At 37.6% G+C, this 20,059-nt stretch overlaps 1 protein-coding gene across 5 annotated transcripts in view; it reads left to right on the plus strand.

The window, feature by feature from the left end:
• Positions 1–20,059, plus strand: part of CCDC149 (coiled-coil domain containing 149) — a 52,195-nt gene that overhangs the window by 22,349 nt on the left and 9,787 nt on the right. For all 5 annotated transcript variants that reach the window (XM_085223373.1, XM_085223372.1, XM_085223374.1 and 2 more), the window contains 6 exons: positions 3,738–3,854; positions 5,322–5,494; positions 6,975–7,047; positions 8,651–8,735; positions 9,886–10,030; positions 16,539–16,615. In XM_085223373.1, coding sequence (XP_085079499.1) covers positions 3,738–3,854; positions 5,322–5,494; positions 6,975–7,047; positions 8,651–8,735; positions 9,886–10,030; positions 16,539–16,615 — 670 coding nt within the window. The remainder of the gene's footprint in view (positions 1–3,737; positions 3,855–5,321; positions 5,495–6,974; positions 7,048–8,650; positions 8,736–9,885; positions 10,031–16,538; positions 16,616–20,059) is intronic.

The following is a 20,059-nucleotide window of genomic DNA, read 5'->3' on the forward strand; positions in this document are numbered from 1 at the left end:
CTGAAGCCATTCCGTTTTGCTCATCAGTTCTCCTGTACTGGCAGTTGGGTTACTTCAGGCACTGAAGTCCAAATAATACATGGTATATAAAAAAAACAAAGAACTATAATAATTTGCTTGTTCTTACATTCTTCCTCTGCGTTCTTCTCTCTGCTTTTTCCAAAGTGAGGGAGGGCATCCTGCCCAGCTGGTCTACGTCAACCTTACTTCTGGCAAGAGATGAACAAGCAGCTGCTTTTGCAGCAAGTGAAGCTGCTTATGGATGAACAATTCTGCCTATGTCTGAGCAGGGGTGACTCATGCAGGCTTTGTCACTGAATGGCAGGAGCTTTGTAGGGCTAAAAAAGAAAGAAAAATCTTTAAATATCGCACATTAGCTCTATTGATAAAGAAATGTTTTGATGGCTTGATTTGTTTTTAACTGCTTTCATGTTTGCTGCTAGTTGGGTACAGTTACTGGGATTAGCAAGAAGACCTTACAGTGATTGCATTTTACCTTTTTTTCAAATCATGTTAAGTATGTTAATAGGCAATGACAAAGTACTTGAATTTGACTTAAGTGGGCTAGTTTTTTTCCATTTAGTTTCAACCAGAATCAAATAGGCAGAAATAAAACTTCTTTAGTCCATCTCTGGAAGGGCTTGTTGCTGCAGTTTCAGAAATACAGCAGCAGGCAGACTGCAGCACTCCAGCAGCAGATATCTAAGACTATTTATTTTTATGATTGATCACAATCTCTTATCAGCTCTGACACATGAAAACTATTCCATGTTTATGATACACTTCTTTGTAAGTCCTTTTCCTTTCTAACATTCTAACAGCAATACTTGGAGAACAATTACTGAAACTTGGAGTGAGGGTAGTTAGGAGATCTCATTCTTTCTCATAAGTAGAGGAAAATGGAAGGCACAAGAGAAACTGGAGACTTCTGGAAGACTAGATGACTCAGTTGTCTTCACTTGAATTCCTACCTACGCAAAGAAATGTAGGCTGTGGAGGGCAGAGCTAAGTGAAAGGAAGCTGCATGGGAAACAATACCTGTGGTATTACTGACAGTTTGTTATTGTAAGGCAGCAACAGTGCAGAATGTTAAATGTGGTGCATATGTTTTGGCAGAAATGGGACTTAATGTTGCAATTTTGCTTAGTCCTCATCTACTTCTTAAGATTTTGTAGGCAACTTAGGAAAGATAATAGCTATCAGTGATGTAGCTAAGCATGATGGTTTCTGCCTTCCATGAAGAACTTACTGTCTGAGCTTATTTTCCCTTTTTCCTTTGCATGTTTTGTAGATAACCAGGGACATAGAACTTTGGCACAGACATTATCTTTTGTCTCTAGCTGGCACAGCAGCACTTGCAGTGAAACCTCTCTGAGGCATTGTGTTAGTGCTGCTACTTTATGAGTAACTATTTTAGCTGACACTGATCAGGAGAGAAGTGTAATATATAAGCAGTACAGACTGGTGGCTTGCAGCATCAGAGTGTTTGGTTAACAATACATTGGTTGTTGACAAACAGGAGCTATCTCTGGTGAGGTGCTGTTAATTCCATTCTGCTCTGCTGTGAATGCTGTTTGCAGGTTCCTGAGGGGCAGCATTAACCTGTTCTGGGTCTGCAAAATGAACTTGAGTGATTCTTTACTCGGTGATTTCTGAATGATAGAAATAAAAATACAGCAGCCAGAGGACAAGTGTATAAAAATTACAGTAAAGCACTAAAATATGAAATAAACTCTTAACCCTCTGGCATAACACTTAGTATCTGCTGGGGTCACAGAGTTTGAAGTGGGAATTTTACAGCGGGTGGTGCTGCCTCGTGAGGCTTTTGCAGTGCAGAATTGAAGGACTTGGCCTGTTGTGCCCTGCCAGCTCCCCACTTGGCCGGCTGCCTGGGAGAAGCACTCCGGTGTTTTAGGGATTGGTGTTTTACTTTGTTTTATCTATGTTTGTTGTACTCTTACTGATGGAATTTGGGGCTCTGAAGCATTCTTTTTGTAAGACTTCGTGCTTTTTTTTTTTCTTTATCTCAGACTTCTTAGTAAATAGTTTTCGTTTTACTGGCAGACTGTTTGACCTTGCAAGTACTAATTGCTCACGGATATAATTGCATCTGATGATACCCCTCCTGTGCAGGAGGAGGGCTGCTCTTAGCACACAGTCGCAGCCCTGATACGTTCCCAGCCTGGTGCTGCAGTGCTGCAGGCATCGAGGCCTCGGTAAACTGCCATCCCCTTCCCATTTCCAGTTGTTTTGAACAAGGTTGAGTCTTAAAATGTTACTGCATTTGTTTCTTACTGCCTTTCTCCCTGATTATCTCAGAGAAAGGTTATAGAAATGTAATTAATCTAACTGCATTAAATCACGTTATCATACCTTTTGCTTATTGACCTTTTAGTCTTTAAAAAAATAATTCCATAGCTTTGAGATCATTACAGAATTTGCTAGTTGCATTCTTGACTTAATAGTTTGCTTTTTTTTTGGTAAAGAAATTAACAGGAATTGTATCTTCTACGATCCATTCAGCCTTCCTGACTGTGCAGTAGTTTTTTGGCGGAGAGAAGGAAATGTATTCCCCAGCATTACTTTTGGGGGCACTGCTTCTCCTGAACAAGTGAGCTGCCTATCGAATAGAGTCATACAAACTCCACTGGACTGCACTAAACTGTAGCTGAAATAAGCGAGGAAGGTGATTTTGCTAACCTGTCTTGTATCAGCAGGATTTTAATTGGCATGTTGCAGCTACAGTGACTGGCATCCCATAAATACCAAAGACAAATTTTAATGTACCATCTTCTACTTCAGAAGATTGATTTTTTTATTTTTTATTTTTTCCCTAACTTTGCACTATAATGATGTACATTAATTCCTTGGTACAGTCAAATACAGGGAAACTCAGGCTGGTTATCATAGTGAGCTTCTGCAGTCTCTGGAGCTTCTACAAGTTAGGCCCTAGGGAGGCCATGCTTTTGCCTGGTTGTGCACAGTATAAGCAACTACAAATGCTGAATGCCTTATAGAGTCTTATTTTAATACTTGATAATTCTCAAAGGTAGTTCCTATCTGCCTCAGATATTTAATACAGCTGTGTATTAATTCAAGACAGGCTATGTTCAGCGAGCGCAAAGCTGATGAGTTCATTAGCTTCTTGCATATCTTGGCCAAGTTGTTTGCTGTTGGCCCATTTCTTTGTTAGTTTTTAGCATGAATTAACTTTTTTGAAATTAAAAAAAAAAGAGCAGTAAAATTTATAAGCAGTTGTTAATGCAAATTTTGCACTAGTGTAGCACAATGGGATTTTAAGTGGCATAGGTAAAGTGATGCTGAATGAACAACTTGGTATCTTTTTTTCCCTTAGCTAGGAAACCTGCTTTCTGCTGCAGATAATTTTATGATCTGAATATGAAAATAGCTTTATGAGAATTGTCTAGCATTAATTCCTGTCACTTCTAAAAATCATTGACCACATTTTTGTGTTTATTTGGTCTTTCAGCATTTAGACATTTGTATACCCTGCTGACTGGTGTTGCAGGATGTAATGCAGCACCTTTTATGCTCAGAGAGTTTGACAGGAATTTTTTCCTGAGAACAGAATTAAGCCCTCAGCTAGAAAATTTCATCTGGTTTAAATAATACCAGCTATTTGGCTTGGAAGAGATGAAATCTAAGAGCCTTACTTTCTAACCTAGATGCTACAGTCTGTTATCTCTTGCTTACGGAATATGTCTTTGTCATCACAGCTCCTTCGAATGACAATAGCAAAGCAAAGACTTGGAGATGATGAAGTTGGAGCTCGCCACTTTGCAGCACATGAACGTGAGGATCTTGTTCAACAACTGGAGAAGGCTCGAGAACAAGTAATAACAAAATGGGCACATACTGTTGTGTTTTATAGAGCTTGCCTTATTGCAAGTAAATGGCAGTTTCCCCTGTGTTCTGAGGCTGGTACCACTATCTACTACTGCAAATAGTGGTAAAGGTGTTGGGATTTTTACTGAGGCATTTCTTACTGAGCACTAATTTAAGCTTGTATACATGTTAAGAGTGAGTTTTCTGATCTCAGCAATTCTTTCTCGAGATTATAAATGCTCTTTTTTGTCATGTGCAGCATCAACAGCTTGTGACAATTGAGTATTGTCAATGAAAAAGACTTTTTAGTGAAAGCAATTAAAAATGCAGTATTCAAAACGGTATATGATGGCTGATGTATGTCCTATGAATCAAATTTTCTGTAGAAGATGTAAGGTTTCCTTTTCCTCCTATATCTTAGCCATTTCTGCCTCCATTTTGATAAAATATTTCATCAGCTTTCTTCTTTCTACATCAAGTCTGTATCAATATCATGTACTATGCATTATCCAGCCCATCAGGCGCTTTCCCTAAAAGTGATACATAGCTTTCTGAGCAGTTCTGGATTTTTGTTTTCTATTGATCCTGTGCTCATTCCTACCAATGGCAGTTCCACCCTCAATCAGCCATTCTGTGGTCCAGGAAAAAGTACAAATTTCTCATTATTCTTGAGTCTACACATCAAGTGCATTACTGCCTTAGTTTACCAGGAGGACTTTTGCCTGCTCTTACTCTTCTTCCAGTATGATTCCTCTGTGATCTCTGTCCCTAGGTTCTATGTCTGTTCAGCATGTAGCCTCGTTACCCGTTTTTCTGTTGTCTTTTTCTAGTTCATCAGAGTTTTTTGATCTGCCCATGGAGAGTTCTCAACTCATTGCAGACTTTATTCAACATTTTTTTGTTTCCTCTCCTTAGAAATTTGAAGCTCTGTGTCCCTGAGTGTTCTTTTAATTTCTTTTACCTTTTTGCTTAATAGCAGGGCTCATCCTGTCAGTTCCATGCTGGCTTGTTTTTTTTTTTTTACTTCTTTCAGTTCCTCTTACTGTATGGAGATTTATATTTGAAAATCCTATAAGTAGTACAAATTCCCACTTACAGACTATCTAATCTTCCAAATTTGCCTCGTTATAATTTGTTTCAGTTCATTCTCAGAGACCTAGATGTTATGTTCTAAAACTAGCTTAGTATGTTTGTAGCAAGATTATAGTATGAATTAATATTTCTTTTGCTGTTATATGTTAGTCATTTTGTAGAAATTTTGTAAAACAAGTATAACTGCTAAGGTTATTTAAATTCAAATGAATATAATAATAACAAAATAGGGTAAAAGTACTGGAGTTATGAGCTTTGGGAAGACTGTACAAAAATCCATCCTGATCAGAGATGTAGTACTTGATTGTAGGTGCTTTCAGTTTGGTCACTGTGCACTCTTTTCTAGACTTCAAAACAGTCATATGACTCTCCTTTCTTTTCAGATTGAGGCTCTGAGACATGATCTTCAATCTGCACTAGATGAGTTACAGGATGTTAAAGAAGAACGCTCTTTTTATCAAGATAAGTCTGATAGATTAAACCAAGAACTCAATCATGTTTTAGGAGGACACGAAAACCGTATCATTGACATAGATGCTCTCTGTATGGAGAACAGGTGAGTACATGGCACAGCTCACTGTTTTCCTTAGAACTTGTAGCATATTGCTTCAATAGGAGCACCAGGAAGTGAGTCACAACAAAACCCTAAAGAAAACACTACCAAGAATTACAGCTGAGAGATTTGGTCATTTGTTTTGACTGTTTTGTTTCTGCTGTAACTAACCATCAAAAAATATTGGGAAAGTTATGCTGCAGAAAATTAGTAATGCTGTTTTATTTGGCTACAAAAATGTAAGTGATATTCCCTAATATGTCTTGTGTTGGGCAAGGAAGAGAAGTGCAGGCCTTTTATTCCTGTCACTGTATGGCACTAAAACCAAGAGCATTAAAAATCAGTGTCTTAAGGAACTTGTAGTGAGGTGAAGTGGGATAATCCTGAATTGTATTTCAAGTACACTGAGTTACCATTTTTGGACATACTTCTCACCATAAGAAGTGATTGTCAACAAGGTGTGATTTTCCAACAACGCTGTACTTGTGAAGTCACCCATGTAGATATTCTTGCCACTTCCATAGGGAAGAAAAAAAAGGTTTTATGGTTTCCACTAAGGTCAATAGAGGAGGCACTGGGAAGGCGTGGCAGGTACCTCCCTTAATGTCAGCAATTACCTTAAGCAAACCATGGCTTGTAAGGTACTTTTCTTTTACTTGTACTTCAGGTAGGAAAGTGTAAAACCAAATGCTTCCTCCCAGCATTTTCATTTTGTTTTGTTTTATGTAGTCTATTAGTTCTGTATCAGTTTTAGCCTCTTCCTCTGGGTGTTGATCCCATTTTTTTTTTTCTGCTAAGATAGTTAAATTGTTACAGACCCTAATGCAGGGGTAGTTGAACTGAGAGAAAGGATATTATGTAAACTTTTTATGCATTAAAAAGTATTTCTTCTTGTGTGGAAACTGCTATCTAACCATAAAGTGCCTAAACCTTGCGAGGAAGAACAGTATTGTTTTAGTTTATGTACATCATCTTTCAGCTGTTAAATTTTATATTCTGTGACTACTAATGGGAAGTACCGTGTGAATTGAGTGATAGTGCAATGCAAAAGCTCTGCATAGTTGAGTCTTGTTTTGACATACATATGAATGTTAGGTGTTCATCTTGCCGACTTTCAAGTTCGGAGAAGATGAGTAAAGGTTTTCTCACTGTTTTGTCTAGATATAAATATATCATTCCAGCTTCCCTTCCCAAATTCCCAAAATTTTATATCCCACAAAAAAATGGTTGTGCAGGATGCTGGACTAATGTTAGAGAAGGGCAGCCCACTTTTCTGATGCAATTTGTTTCCTTGTCAAAATTGTTATGAGGTCAAAAGTAGTAAGGTCTTGTTATTTTATCCCTCAGAAAGCTGTAAAGGGAAAAGCATTCTCAGTAGCTAAAGGAGGAGTCATTCCAAATAGTAAAGAGGAATATTTGAGGCAATAGTGAAGGTAATGTTATATGAAAGATCTCTCTTTTTTCTTTTTTTTTTTTTTTCCAGGTACCTCCAAGAGAGATTAAAGCAAATTCAAGAGGAAGTGAACCTTCTTAAGTCTAATATTACTAAATATAAGGTAAAATCCTCTCAATGTATCTATCATCTAATCTATGCTTTGGTGTTCATTGAGATTGTTGTTCATTCTCAAGTTTGTATGTATTTAAATAAAATTGTGCCTCCAAAGAAAAATCCCCCATTAACATTCTGACAATATTAGCATGTATGTATTGTACATGCTCAGTAATCTTCCTTTTATAGATTTTTCAACCAGTGTAATACAAAAGTGGTATCCATTAGGGGTACATGGAAAAGAGAATGAAGTGACCTTTTTAAGTTCTGTGGCACCTCTTGGGGAGGGTGTATGGGAACTGTTGAGTCACAGCCTGAACCACTGATCACCTGAGGCAAGGACTGGGTCACAGGTGAAGGCAGTTCAGCTGTGTGACTGGAAGGGGTGGAGCCTGGTTGCACCTCTCCTAGACCCCATTTAAGGGCTGACTGCCATGAGGGAAGGATCTCTTTGTAGAGATCCCTTCCTTTGAAGTTTTCTACTACAACCTAGGATGTGGTGAGCGTTTCATTTTTGATTGTTTCTTTTCATCGTGATAATCTTTCTAACTATAACCCAGTAAAATACCATCCTAACCACGCCACTCTTCTAACTGTACATTTGTTAGTCGTGCAGGAGGGTGATGAGCCTTCTAGCCTGCTGTAGGTGAAAAGTATCAGGTTGTGGAGTGTATGGGGAATGAGTGTCTGTGCTCCCATCTAAAGCAGGTCTTGTCTTTCTATTCCTTAACAGCATCACTGTTTCTTCACGTACCCTAATGAGTGGTGTGTCTTCATTATTACTTTGTTCCTGAGTTAAGTTACATATTCTTTTGTATTAACCCTTCAGGACTGAACTCCAAGGGCAAAATATTCTTGCTCTTTCCTGCAGTCAAGCGTTATATCACTTTCTGATGTGATTTTGGTGCACAGCAGGAGAGATCTACTTGTCATGGGGCAGTCCTAGATACCCAATCCTATTAGTAGGGCTGCTTAACCATGTGGGTCAATGTGAAACAGTGTGCTTTTTGTGCATGAGCAAAATTCCTGAGAGTGCTGCCAAGTTTGTGTCAGTGTCTGTTCATGCTTATGACATGGGTATCTCAGAGTGTAAACATCTGGTATTATGTCACAGGGCAAACTAGACTCTTGTTTCTGGATCGTTCTACTGTTAAGTCCTGAAAGCCAGTATGTCCTCCTATAAGGCTACTAGAAGCTCTGGTAATGAGGATTTGAGGTTTTTCCTTTGAAGCCTATCCGAAGAAATTCTGGGGAAAGACTGATTTTGTTCCCAACTAATACTCTCTACGGAATACTACAGTATCTTCACTGGCACTCATGAATTCAAAAACGTGCTTGTTTGAAAAACGCACGAGCATAGGGGAGGGATGGGGAGACTGAAGCACTGTGATTTCAATGTGACAGAATGAGTCTTTTAACGTTGCGGAGATTTTTTTCTGTAATATTCCGGGAAGATCACACTCCAGTAGGATACTGTTAGTGTAGCTTCAGGCCCTCTGAAGTTCTGAGACCCAAATCCAAAATCCAAAGTTTCAGATTTTTACTCCTAATAGAAGGAACAAAGTAGAACTTTTGACCTGTTGTTTTACAGCTATTTGTTGTTTCCTTAGAATGCATTGGAGAGACGAAAAAATTCGAAGACTCATAGTAGATCCAGTAGCAGTGCTCTGACTGGAGTCCTGTCTGCAAAACAAGGTATTAATAAATACAGCGTGGTGTTGCGTGTCTCATTGAATTCATCCCTTCTTTTTTCTCAGTTTCATTAACACTTTCCTTACCAACCAAATAAAAATATTTATTTTGTATTTATTATAAAGTGCTAATTTTTCATAATTTTCTCATTTGACTTGATTAAAAAAATTGTCTTTTGAGTATTACTTTCCCTTTCGTTATTCTTTTGCCATTTATTTCCCCCCCCTCACCCCTCAACCCATCAATTGGATCAAATGCATTTTTTCTTATCTCTAAGCCTGTTTGCAACTTTAACCATGACTTTTCTTTGACCTCACTTTTCTATTCAGTCTCTTTCCTCTGATAACAATGGCAATCCCAATTCATACTCCAATGAAAAATCTATTGATGGATAGAGGGGGAGGGCTAAATTAGGTTTTTACTCCTATTTTGAGGAGGTTTTACATTCAGATAGTTTGCAAGAAGTTTTCCCGTGTTTCTTTGTGGGAAGCAAAAGGGTGAAACAAACAAAAATAGTGAGCTAAATACTAGAGAAAATTCTCAGTGCCAAACAGTATACCTTGTTAATATGTTCATACACAAACAGGTAAGATGAGTATTTTTTGTTGTGATAGTTAAAACTCATTTTTCCTTTTTTTCTTTTTTTTTAATTCTTCTGATCTTCTCCATGTACTTGTTGACCTGCACAAATATAAACAGAGCCACGTTCTAGTTATAGAAGTTGATGACACTGGTGAACTTTGTAATGTGATTGAGAGGTAAATAGGATCTGTACTGCGAAGGAAATTCTTGGATGGCTGTTTTCAAATCAAAAGGAGATAACCTAAAGTATGCAGCCACTGAGCATCCTCTTCTCCAGACTGAACAATCCCAACTCCCTCAGCTGCTCCTCATAAGGCCTGTGATCCAGATCGAAAGTATTTCTGCCTATTCTTACTCTGGCAGTTGGTGTGGATTCTGAACAGTCAGTTCAGAAAGCCACCATCTTTATGCCAGCTCTGTATTATGTTTCTGGTCTTTTTGGTTTGTTATTTGAAGGAAATCATATATGTTCATTTAAGTCATGACAGTAGTCCTTTAATGCTAAGTAAATGTTTGTGTAATGTCTCTGTGCTTGAGAAACCAAAACTCTTTTGTGTTTTTAATGTTACAGTCCAAGAGTTATTGTCTGAGGATCATGGATGTAGCCTACCAGCCACACCACAGTCCATTTCAGATCTCAAATCACTGGCCACTGCGTTGTTGGAAACAATCCATGAAAAAAACATGGTTATACAACACCAAAGGCAAACCAACAAGTAAGTAGCATAACTTTTAAGTAACACAGAACTTACAAAGCTATGAAAAAGTCATAGTGTTGGGAGGAGTTTCAGGGAAATGGGAAGGAGTTTTCACAGAAAATTTGTTGTCATTGCTAACAGGTGGGTGGGTACTGTGGATTTTAGAACCGAAAATAAACTATGTGTTTGGAGAAAATAATACAGTTTAAAGAGACCTGACTGTCACTGCTAGGCAAGGACCGATTTACAGCTCAGGTTAAAGACAAACCATAGTAAATCATTTGGCTTCTTGTAATGAATTGGCATTTCTTGCTAGTAATCTGTAGAGAGGGATAAAGAAAAGCAGCCAGGAAGACACCCTTGAAATGGAGAAGATACGATAGATGAACTGTTAAATATTGGTGGAAATAGCAAATGTTACACCTAGGAGAGGTGTATGAAAAGTTTTTAGTGTGACATTTGTTACAGGCTGGTAGCCTACGTGTTGTTGATGATGGCTGTTGCTCCTATAGTTATTTGCCAAAAGTTTTAGGAGATAAACACAGTTATATTGCTACCATATGATTTCTTAAAATCTGAACTGATGTTTCAAGGAGAATTTGTTTACCTTTAGCTGTTCTACTCATTGGTAGAATTTATTGTATCTTGATGTATAGATACATGGCAGAATATAATTGTTTTTGACACATTCTCTCACATTCTGATGTTATTGTCCTTAATTAGTGTATGAAAATCAGAGCTAGGAAGTGTTCCTCAATTCTATGCTCAGGTTTTGTGTTTTTTTTCTTTAGGACTTTTTCTTGAGGTTTTTTTTTTTTTTTTTAAGGGGGATTTTTGCAACACTGAGTCACTAGTGGTAATCAGAGATTATTCAGACTTCTCAAAAGCACATCAGGACCAGATGTCAGAAACAGGCAGCTATCTTTCGTGAAAGGAAAGAGTAGGTCTGAAATGAACTGTATTGCGCTAGAATAGATGATTCATTTTGAAAATTTGTAACTATGATACTAGGCAGACTTCACTGCATAGTTCTTAGGGATGTGGCAGCAGAAGTGGAGGAGCAGTTTATAGCCACTCTTGAATACTCTTGAGAAAGCAAATGCCTAATCAGCTGAAGGGAGACTAAAGCAGTGAGAATGTAGCCCAGCTCCAACTGATGGCTGCTCAGTCAATTCATGCTTTTAAGGCTGTTGCGAAATGCAAGCAAGGTGAGCTCCTGCACTGAGCAGCATAAATGAGGAGTCTGCTTGCTCCCTCCTTGCTGCTAATGTAACATCAGAAAAAACAGTAAGAGAGTAACTTTTGTTATTCCAGTCTTTGCCTTTTACTTTCTGATAGTGTGTCATTTCCTGGTGCTGTAACTTGCATACTCCTGACTATAACCATAGCAAGCTTCCTTTTTAATTTTACATCTCATGCAGTCCTTTATGTCTCTCAAATGTACTGGTGGGATGATGGCTTTACTTTCTGATAATATTATCTCTATTTTTGACTACATAAATGCATAAAACTGCACAGTTTTTTAAGACAAGTCTTCACCAAGAGATACAATTATTTTATCTGTGTGCTCAGCTGCTATAGCCATTGGAGTAGAGATTGAATGTGTGCACAAAAACACACTTGGAGTTGGATTTTGTGACCAACAGGCGATAGTGGTGATAGTCCATCTCTATCCCAAGGAAGGAGCATGCTTAGAACTTTAGTGTGCTTTGGATGCCTCAAAAAAACAGAATGGTGAATACTGGGCAAGTTGAGTGAAAGGCCTCAGGAACATTCTTGTACAGTATGCTTGTTTGTTTGTTTGTTTGTTTTTCCACCTTTGGCTTTTAGTTTCATTAAGGAAGCTTTTAAGTAACTGGGAGGAATGGGAACAACTTCATGTAAAAGCACCTGAGTCACAAAAGGGTTAAAGTGAAAGAGGGCAATGCAAGTAGGACATCAGGAAAAAAGCATCCTTTGTTTCAGGTGCATTAGCTGGTTGCTGAAGACACTTAATTACTATTTTAAAAGTTAGGAGTGAAGTCTGATATCTTCTGAAATTTAGTAGAGAACTGCTCAATTAATTGGTGCAGGTTAGATGTGAGATTTAGGTTGCAGCACAAGTGAATAGGCAAGTCCACAACCTTGGCACTAGCAGCAGATCCATTCTTTTGCTGAAAAATGTTGCTGTATTCAAAGTAGGAAGTTGAGAAGGAAGTGGAACTAGAGAGAAATATAATGACAAAAGTGCTTTCGTAAATCAGAATATTGAACTATTTTCCTTCAACCCTTTTACTGTGTTTGTCAAGCTTTTATTGTACAGTGTTCCGAGAACCCAGTTAATCGTACAGATTATTGTGTGAAGAAGATGAAATCGGTTAAAGAACATGAGATTTTGGAGTGGTTATTTTATTCAGGGAAAAAAGTTATACGTTTGGTTCATGATAAGTATTTCATCTGTTAGTGATTCTGTTACCAGTAAACAGAACTCTTCAAGACTGTTATTTCCCTCCCACAAGTTGGCCTACTCCAAAGTCATAACCTGTTTTCTTGCTTGACTATTGAAACAAGGCTATTTAACTTCACAATAACAGTACACTAAATTAGTGTTTTGATTAATGGAAATAATAACAAGACAGTAGGTTTTTTTCTAGATGGATTGTAATTTGAGTGTACTGTTGAAGTTAACTTTATGCTGTTAGCCAGTTTAAAACAAATATCTGTTTTCACTTGCTCTTGAAACAGACGCACTTTGATTATTATTAATCAAATTACTGTTTTTCTAAATATCTGGTATGGTAAAAGGAAGTGTGGGACTAAGTGCCTACAATTGAAAGGGCTTAGTCTAGCCTGTAATTTTTTTAGCTTCTTTTTTACAAGAAAGCTGGAGATGGAGTCTTTATGAGGGAGTGTTAGTGATAGGACAAAGGGTGACGGATTTGAACTAGAGGGTACATTAAGATTAGATATAATGAAGAAATTCTTCACTGTGAGAGTGATGAAACACTGACACGGGCCACCCAGAGAAGCTCTGGATGCCCCATTCCTGGAGGCATTTAAGGTGAGGTTGGATAGGGTCCTGGGTAGCCTGATTTAGTGGATGGCAATCCTTCCCATGGCAGAGGGATCGAAACTAGATGGTCTTTAGGGTCTTTTCCAACCCAAACTGTATTAAGATTCCATGATTAAAGAGATATATAAGTTTATACCTCTTTATATAAAAGTTAAGATAAATAAGATATTTAGAGAGAAGATGGATTGGTTTCCCTGTGTGATCGGTGCTACTGCCACTAATTTTAAGTAACATCCTTTGTTTTTCCTTACAAGCACATCAACTTAATTTGAAAAAAGAAATTTTAAATGAATTCTGTATGCACTAATGTATTGCAAGACTAAATAGTGAAGTAAATGTGAAAATAAACAGTCCTAACCTTTCTGAGAAGTGGATGAAAATCTTTCTGGCTTCCAGCAATAAACAGCTTATTACGTTTGTTTTTGATTTTTTCTTTTAGTGCAATTTATTCATGAAATTGCCAGCATTCATGCAAGCCAAATGAGCTTCATAGCTGTTCTCCTGCTTAGATGTGTTACACTAATTTTATTATTTCTAAATAACTAAAAAGCTTGCCTCAACCTGTTTCCACGTGATGTGTAGAACTAGGTAAGTTATTGTGACAGACCCTATTTATGGGTGTTTGGAAGATTGTGTCTATGTGAGGGTATATGCTTTCTGTAAGTAAGTCTAAGTTGAAGATGAGTTTGAGTGGATCTCAGGTACTGTAAATCAGAACAGCTCCCTTGAGATTACGCCCGTGTGTGTTGGGAAGAGTTGGAATTGCCAGAAGGGATCTTCTATGTTCAGGTGGGAGCCTTGCTGTCGTCATCTGAACAACGTATTTCTTTAAAGCCTTATCCTGGAGGGGGGTTTGGACAAACTCCCTTGTTGCATTAAGCACGTAACCAGAGAGCAGTGGGAATAGCTATTGGCATCTTTGTCAATGACACAATCCTTCTATTTTCTTTGAAGGATCTGGTCTGTTGTTGCTAGAGAGGGGAAAATAGATTTGGGAATTGGATGCTAGCAACCTTTGCAGCCCCTTCAAAAATACCTGCTGTTCCAGGCCAGCACAACTTTGACTTTCCACAGCATATACCAAGGTGGCAAATTATTTGGAGGGACACAGGAAAGGAGAAACTGGGGGCAAAAACCATGTTGTTTTCAGGATTTTCAGTAAATTCATTAGCACACACAGCTTTATGTAGGATTAATTACTTTCATACTTCTCTTCCAGTGATGTGGTTTGGAGCAAACTAGAATCATGTTCTATGTATGTGTTCTGTACCTGAATGAAAGGACTGTGGTTAAGGATTGTCCTCTTTCTGCTGAGCAGCATTCAGAGCTGCAGAATGATCCTTTTGCATGAGAACGTGCAACAGATTTAAAAAAAAAAAAAAAAAAGCTCAGGATCTCTTCTGAGGCTTCAGTAGGAATTACCAGGGTAGAGTTGCACAAAAATCTTTAGAATTACTGTAGTACAGCAGATAAATGAATTATAAAGTTTTAGAGAGGCAAGAGAATTGCTGTTCTCTAAATAACAAGAGAGTAGCAGTAACTGAACTTAATATAGACGGTCAAGTTAGTTTGGTCTGTGATGCAGCTAGTTGACGTCTTTTCCCCCTTTTCTGTCCTGGGCCTACTGGTGAGACACTTATTGAAATAACCAGTAGTTGGTTTTTTTCCTGGCAAAAGTGCAAAATCGAGATACATTTGTAGTGACAACCATTAGCCACATCAGCTTTGTTTTGTTGGCTCCCTCACAAAGCTAACGTACTGGAAGGAGTATTTCACAACTTGTCTTTCTTCCCTATCCTCAAGCCAGGGGAGTTCCATATCCTTCAGCTGACCTTCAGTGGGCCCTCAGGCCAGCACAATGCACAGGGCTATGAAAACAAAGTTAATAGGACTGAGTCCCTTGTACCAGAAGGAAGCGTTCTGAAAGCGAAATCTAGTCTTCAGCAGTTATTGGAAAAGGCAGTAATAGATCTATCATAGCCTTGGTGGCCTGTTTGGTTGCAGACTTTCACTGAAGAAATAACTGCTGCCACATGTCTTTTCTCCTCTGCTTGTAAACGTGATGGGCTGTTTGCTTTCTAATTGTTATATATCCCTATACCGCCCTGTGCTTGCTTTGATGTTCATTCTAAGCTTTCTCTTTTACAGTCTCCCTCTCAAACTGTTATTTTTGTAGTCTTTAAAATTACTTAGAAGCTTTTATTATATCATTGCAGAGCCCTCACGTTGGAGATTTCAAAAATACATAGTCCTTGTTAATAGATTTCTCTAGTCCATTTAATATTTGCTGGTTTTGCTGTCCTTCATGACCCAGATTCTGTCATTCTGTCAGTAATGACATTCCCAGTATGCTCAAATGTTTGCAGCATAAAGCCCTAGGTGGAGAGCATGCAGTGCAGTATTACACAGCTCTGGTGAGCTTGGGAGGATATTGTTGCCTTGCTGTGTTGCAATATACTGCTTCTCAGCATTCAGTTCAAATTTAACTGACTTATCCTGTTGCTGTAATTTGATGAGTTAAGCTTGCTGTCCATTATCTCTACTGTCATGTTTAGAATTGCTGTCTCGTCTAGCTTTTTCACTCTGTTGAGTATTGTTTGGGATTTATTTAAAGACTTTTGACTCTAGGAGACTTGCTGTGCCTGTGAGAGAAACATTTTCAAAAATTCATTAGAAAAAAAAGAGCCTTGCAAGATACGAATCTCTCATTTGATCTCAGGAGAGAATTAAGTCTAAAAGTTAAATCCAGCAGGAGAGCTAACTACAAATAGTATTTATTTAGGAATCAGATATAAAAGAAGAGATGACCCAAGAAATGCAGTGAAAACTGAGCGGCTGAGTGATAAAAGCACTAAAGAGCTTGAAGCTTTTTAGTAAATAAGGCAACAGTTCAGCACCTAAAAAGGCTGTTATTTGCTGTATTAAGCAGTTTTACTGACAGACAAACCCTTGTAAATAAGAGTAGGCCAAAGCTGTGCCTCGGGATTGCTGAATCAATCCAGATGTTGTCTTGAGTTTTGCACATTTTGATTGCATAGCTGTTATCTTCTGATTTTAGCTGCTGAGAAAGTGAAAGTAACCGGGAAGAAATAGTTGCAAGTGAGAAAATAGAAATGCTGGGAGTTGCTATTCTTAGTCATTAGCGTTATGAAAAGATTGAATGTCCAATTCATCCAAGATTATTTTTTTAATCTTTCTTGTTCTTTTTTGTTTGTTTTAATTTTTAATTATGATATAAATTAGGCAAGTATATTTTGCTCTCTCTGAACTCTGGGGGAGGCTGTCCAACGCCATTAGTAAAAATCAGTAAAATTGTTAATGGGTTTACTGCAGTAATTAAGTAACAAGTACAAGATTCAATTGCAGTCACACAAACAATTAAGCTCTGGTTACCTTAATATAACAGGGAATCTCATTTCAACTGAATGTCCCTGACTTCTGTTCTTGTTTTCTTTTTTTTTTCTTTTTTCAAAGAATTCTAGGTAATCGAGTGGCGGAACTAGAAAAGAAATTAAGAACCTTGGAAATTGCTGGCTTGTGGAGTCTTCCAGGTCAGTGAAAAGATCAGCTTGTGTTATTTAGTTTTCAAGGGTATATTTGCACTTAAGAAAAGCTTGGCTATAGTGTTTTAATGACAGTTATTTTGTGAATGTGCTGTTCAGCACGCTTGCAAAATTTGAGGCCTTTAATAAATGTTAAGTTGAAGCCAAAACTCTCAAGGCTCTTTAAGCCTTCTTTCAAATATGGATACTACAAATAAATTAAATACTGGAAATAACAAAATTTTCTCCGTAGTTTGCAGGTTAAAAAACAAAATTGGAACTATTTTATTTAAATCGTGTATAAGATGTAAATAGGATATTAACCATGACGTTTTTCAACAGATTTATATATTAAATTTGTACGTCTTATTACTTCCAGGAATTTTATTGCTGTGTTTTGTAATATTTTTCTGTAGAATGTTAATCTCAGAGAAACTGGAAATGTAAATGATCTGAAATTTTGTAGTCTGTCTCTCCAGAACAGGATTATTCCCTGTAGCATCTTAAGTATTGTACTTGGTTTTGAATTACACAAGTAATGGGAGATTAATCTGCTTCCTAATAGACCTTTCTCTTAGGAAAATGAGCAATATTTAATTTACATTTACTTCTTGCTTCTCTTCTCCCCATTACACTTAATTGTATCTTTCTTAACCACTGTAAATTATATTGTTCCATTGTTGGTGTTTGCACCATTAGGCATTGTTTTTTACAGCTTCCTATCTTGGGGTGGGAACTAGCATGGGTTAGACTTAAACTTATTTGGCTCTCTATTTTTGTACTTAAACATTCCATCTAGAAGGAAACATTTGACAAACCTGAAGAGATGTGGTGAAAAACTAGTGTGGTTCAGCTTTCTGGCCTAATATTGTAGGCATTCTGAATCATCTTTCTGGAACTGGCTCTCTCTCTCTAATTGGTGCTTTCCAGAACTGAAGGTCCCAAATTTCTTCCCATGGCTTACTCTTCAGGTAGTCACCTAATATGCATGGAGTGCTGAATGCCTTTGTCCTAGAGGGGCAGGTGTCATGTTTGCCAAGACCCTGCTAATGTAGTTCTGTACATTAGTAAAAATAATGTATCATAAGCCTACCGAATTAATGTACTGGAGGGATTTGGTCAGAAACAGAACCATGAAATTAGTACACTGACAAAAACAGTGTTTCTAATCTTTATAAAATGTATTAAAAAAAAAACAACAACAACAACAACAAAAAGGAACAGTGGGAACAAATGGCTCCATTGTTTATCTGTGGAGGTAAGACATCAATTTAATATTTATACATTAACAACTGTTTCTTTCCTTCCTTTCTTTTGCTGCCTGAAGGCCTGAGCTACAATGTCTCAGTGGGATTTGGGAGTAGGTTCTGCTTGACATGTATATTTTTAGTAACTTATTTTAGCAGTACATTAAATATTATCTCTGCATGTAAATAAATAGAAATGTTATCTAAACATTTTTCTATCTGTCAGATTAAGTTGTTTAGTCAAGTGAATTAAGATGACCACAAGAGAAATAGAGGCTGCTCTACAAAGCAATTTGTTTAAAGTGAGGGAAATAGTAAGAATAGATCATCTTGGAATTTTACACTGGACTGTGTGTCCTGTTGAGCACCAAGTTTGGTTTGTTGATTTGCTGCCTCGCTTTTCGATCAAGAGTGTAGTTTTGTTTCCAAGTGCAGTGTAGTTCCAAGGTGGTCACAGAGAGCCTTGTAAACACTTTTCAGAGTGTGGAAAGCTACTGCTCCATGAAAAGACAGTATGAAACAGTGTAGGAAGTCCAAGTGTAGGAAGCAGTTGAATGCTAGGTTGGGCAAAGAGCAGAACATGGAGGATATCTCAGGGAAGTTATCTAGACAGTCTCAACTTCAAAGAGGAAAAAGCTTTATTTGGTTGTGAGTTGAACTTCTTGTCACTGGAAAAATATGCAGATAAAAGCTGATGTCTAGTCTACCACTGAAAGAAACACACATTACAAATCGCAGAGTTTTAATTTGAAGTTAATGTTCCTACTTAGGCATCACTGTCCATATAACATTTATAACATCCACTGATACCGTGGTATTAATATCTTCCAAACTGTGTTAATAAATGATATTAGTAAGAAAGAGCTTGACTGCCTCTAATTATTTTTGTTAGGTGATGTATTTGTCATCCTGTTTTTATGAAATGCGTGAATGAACGACAGCAAAGCTAAATGAAGAGGAAATGTGTATTTCATTTCTGAAATGGTGAAATGCTTTGTGTAGGTTCAGTTTCTGTAAAAGTTCTGCCTATCACAAACTTCTCAGCTCCCCTGTCTTGGAAAAATAGGCTGTAATTGAATTAATCTATTGTGAGGTTCACTGCTAAATAGAAAGTAATCTTGGGCATAGATATATCTCTGATTTTCATTTTGAGACCGCTTGTTTTGAGAAATAAGTAGAGAAAGTGATGTTTGCAGAAGCGTTTAATTCTTTGCCTTGTATTAAATCCATCATGGGTGGTTCAAATATGCATGCATAATATGTTTAGTATGTTCAGCATTAATACAGAGGAAACACGGCTTATTACTCTTACAAAAAGATGTCACTAGGTACCCAGATCAGTAATTCTCTATTTTTATAAATCAGTTCGTAAAAATTGCAGATATTCACTAAAGAAAAGACTAAGAAAAGATTCAGCTGTGACTCAGCCTTTTTCTGTCTGGGATGATCGGAAAGTTCCTGTGCTGCCTCTTCCTCTGCAGTAATCAGCATGAAGCAGTGACGAGGTCAAATTAATGAGCTCAGCAGCTGCTGTGGTATAGGGCAGTTCACATGGAGCAGAGGTTATGAGTGGATCCTCGAGCCTGAGAATCTTGTAGAGATGTGTGGTCCTCCTGGAGAAGAAAGCAAATTGATTTATTCCTTTTGATAACTTAATTGTCCCCTTATTTTGAGATCTCTATATTTTTCACCAGAGTCCTTTTAAAATCCTTTTAATAGGGGAGCTCTGCACAAAGCAGTATAGGTTATAAAATTGAGCTTACATGGCAGCTAATTGAAAGTCCTAATGTGCAATCCAACTTCAAATAATGATTCACAGAACATGCTACAGCAACAGCCATGTCCCTCCTTCATGAATGGATGTGAGTCACTGATAATAAATAATATGCGTTGGACTTTTTGGGCCACATTTGTTGCTGAGCTGTGTGGATACTGAGCTTGGCTCTATTTTCTGTAACTGGGTTGGTTTTTAGAGAAAAAATGTGAAAGTGAATGTGTTTCCTGTGTAAATTTTGGCTGGAAGTCAAGTTGTTTCTTTTCTGAAGCTTATGTTGCAATCTTCTATCTCAGGCTTTACTATTTAAATCTAACAACTACTACCAAAAAAACCTCTCTGCTTTCCACTTAACAGTTAATAATGCATCTCCCAAATTTCTTTATTCATAATCTGTTAGAGTTTGATCACCTCTGTTGGACGTTTTTGGTC

This window comes from Meleagris gallopavo, chromosome 4 (genome assembly GCF_905368555.1).
Source record: "Meleagris gallopavo chromosome 4, MGAL_WU_HG_1.1, whole genome shotgun sequence".
Taxonomy (NCBI): domain Eukaryota; kingdom Metazoa; phylum Chordata; class Aves; order Galliformes; family Phasianidae; genus Meleagris; species Meleagris gallopavo.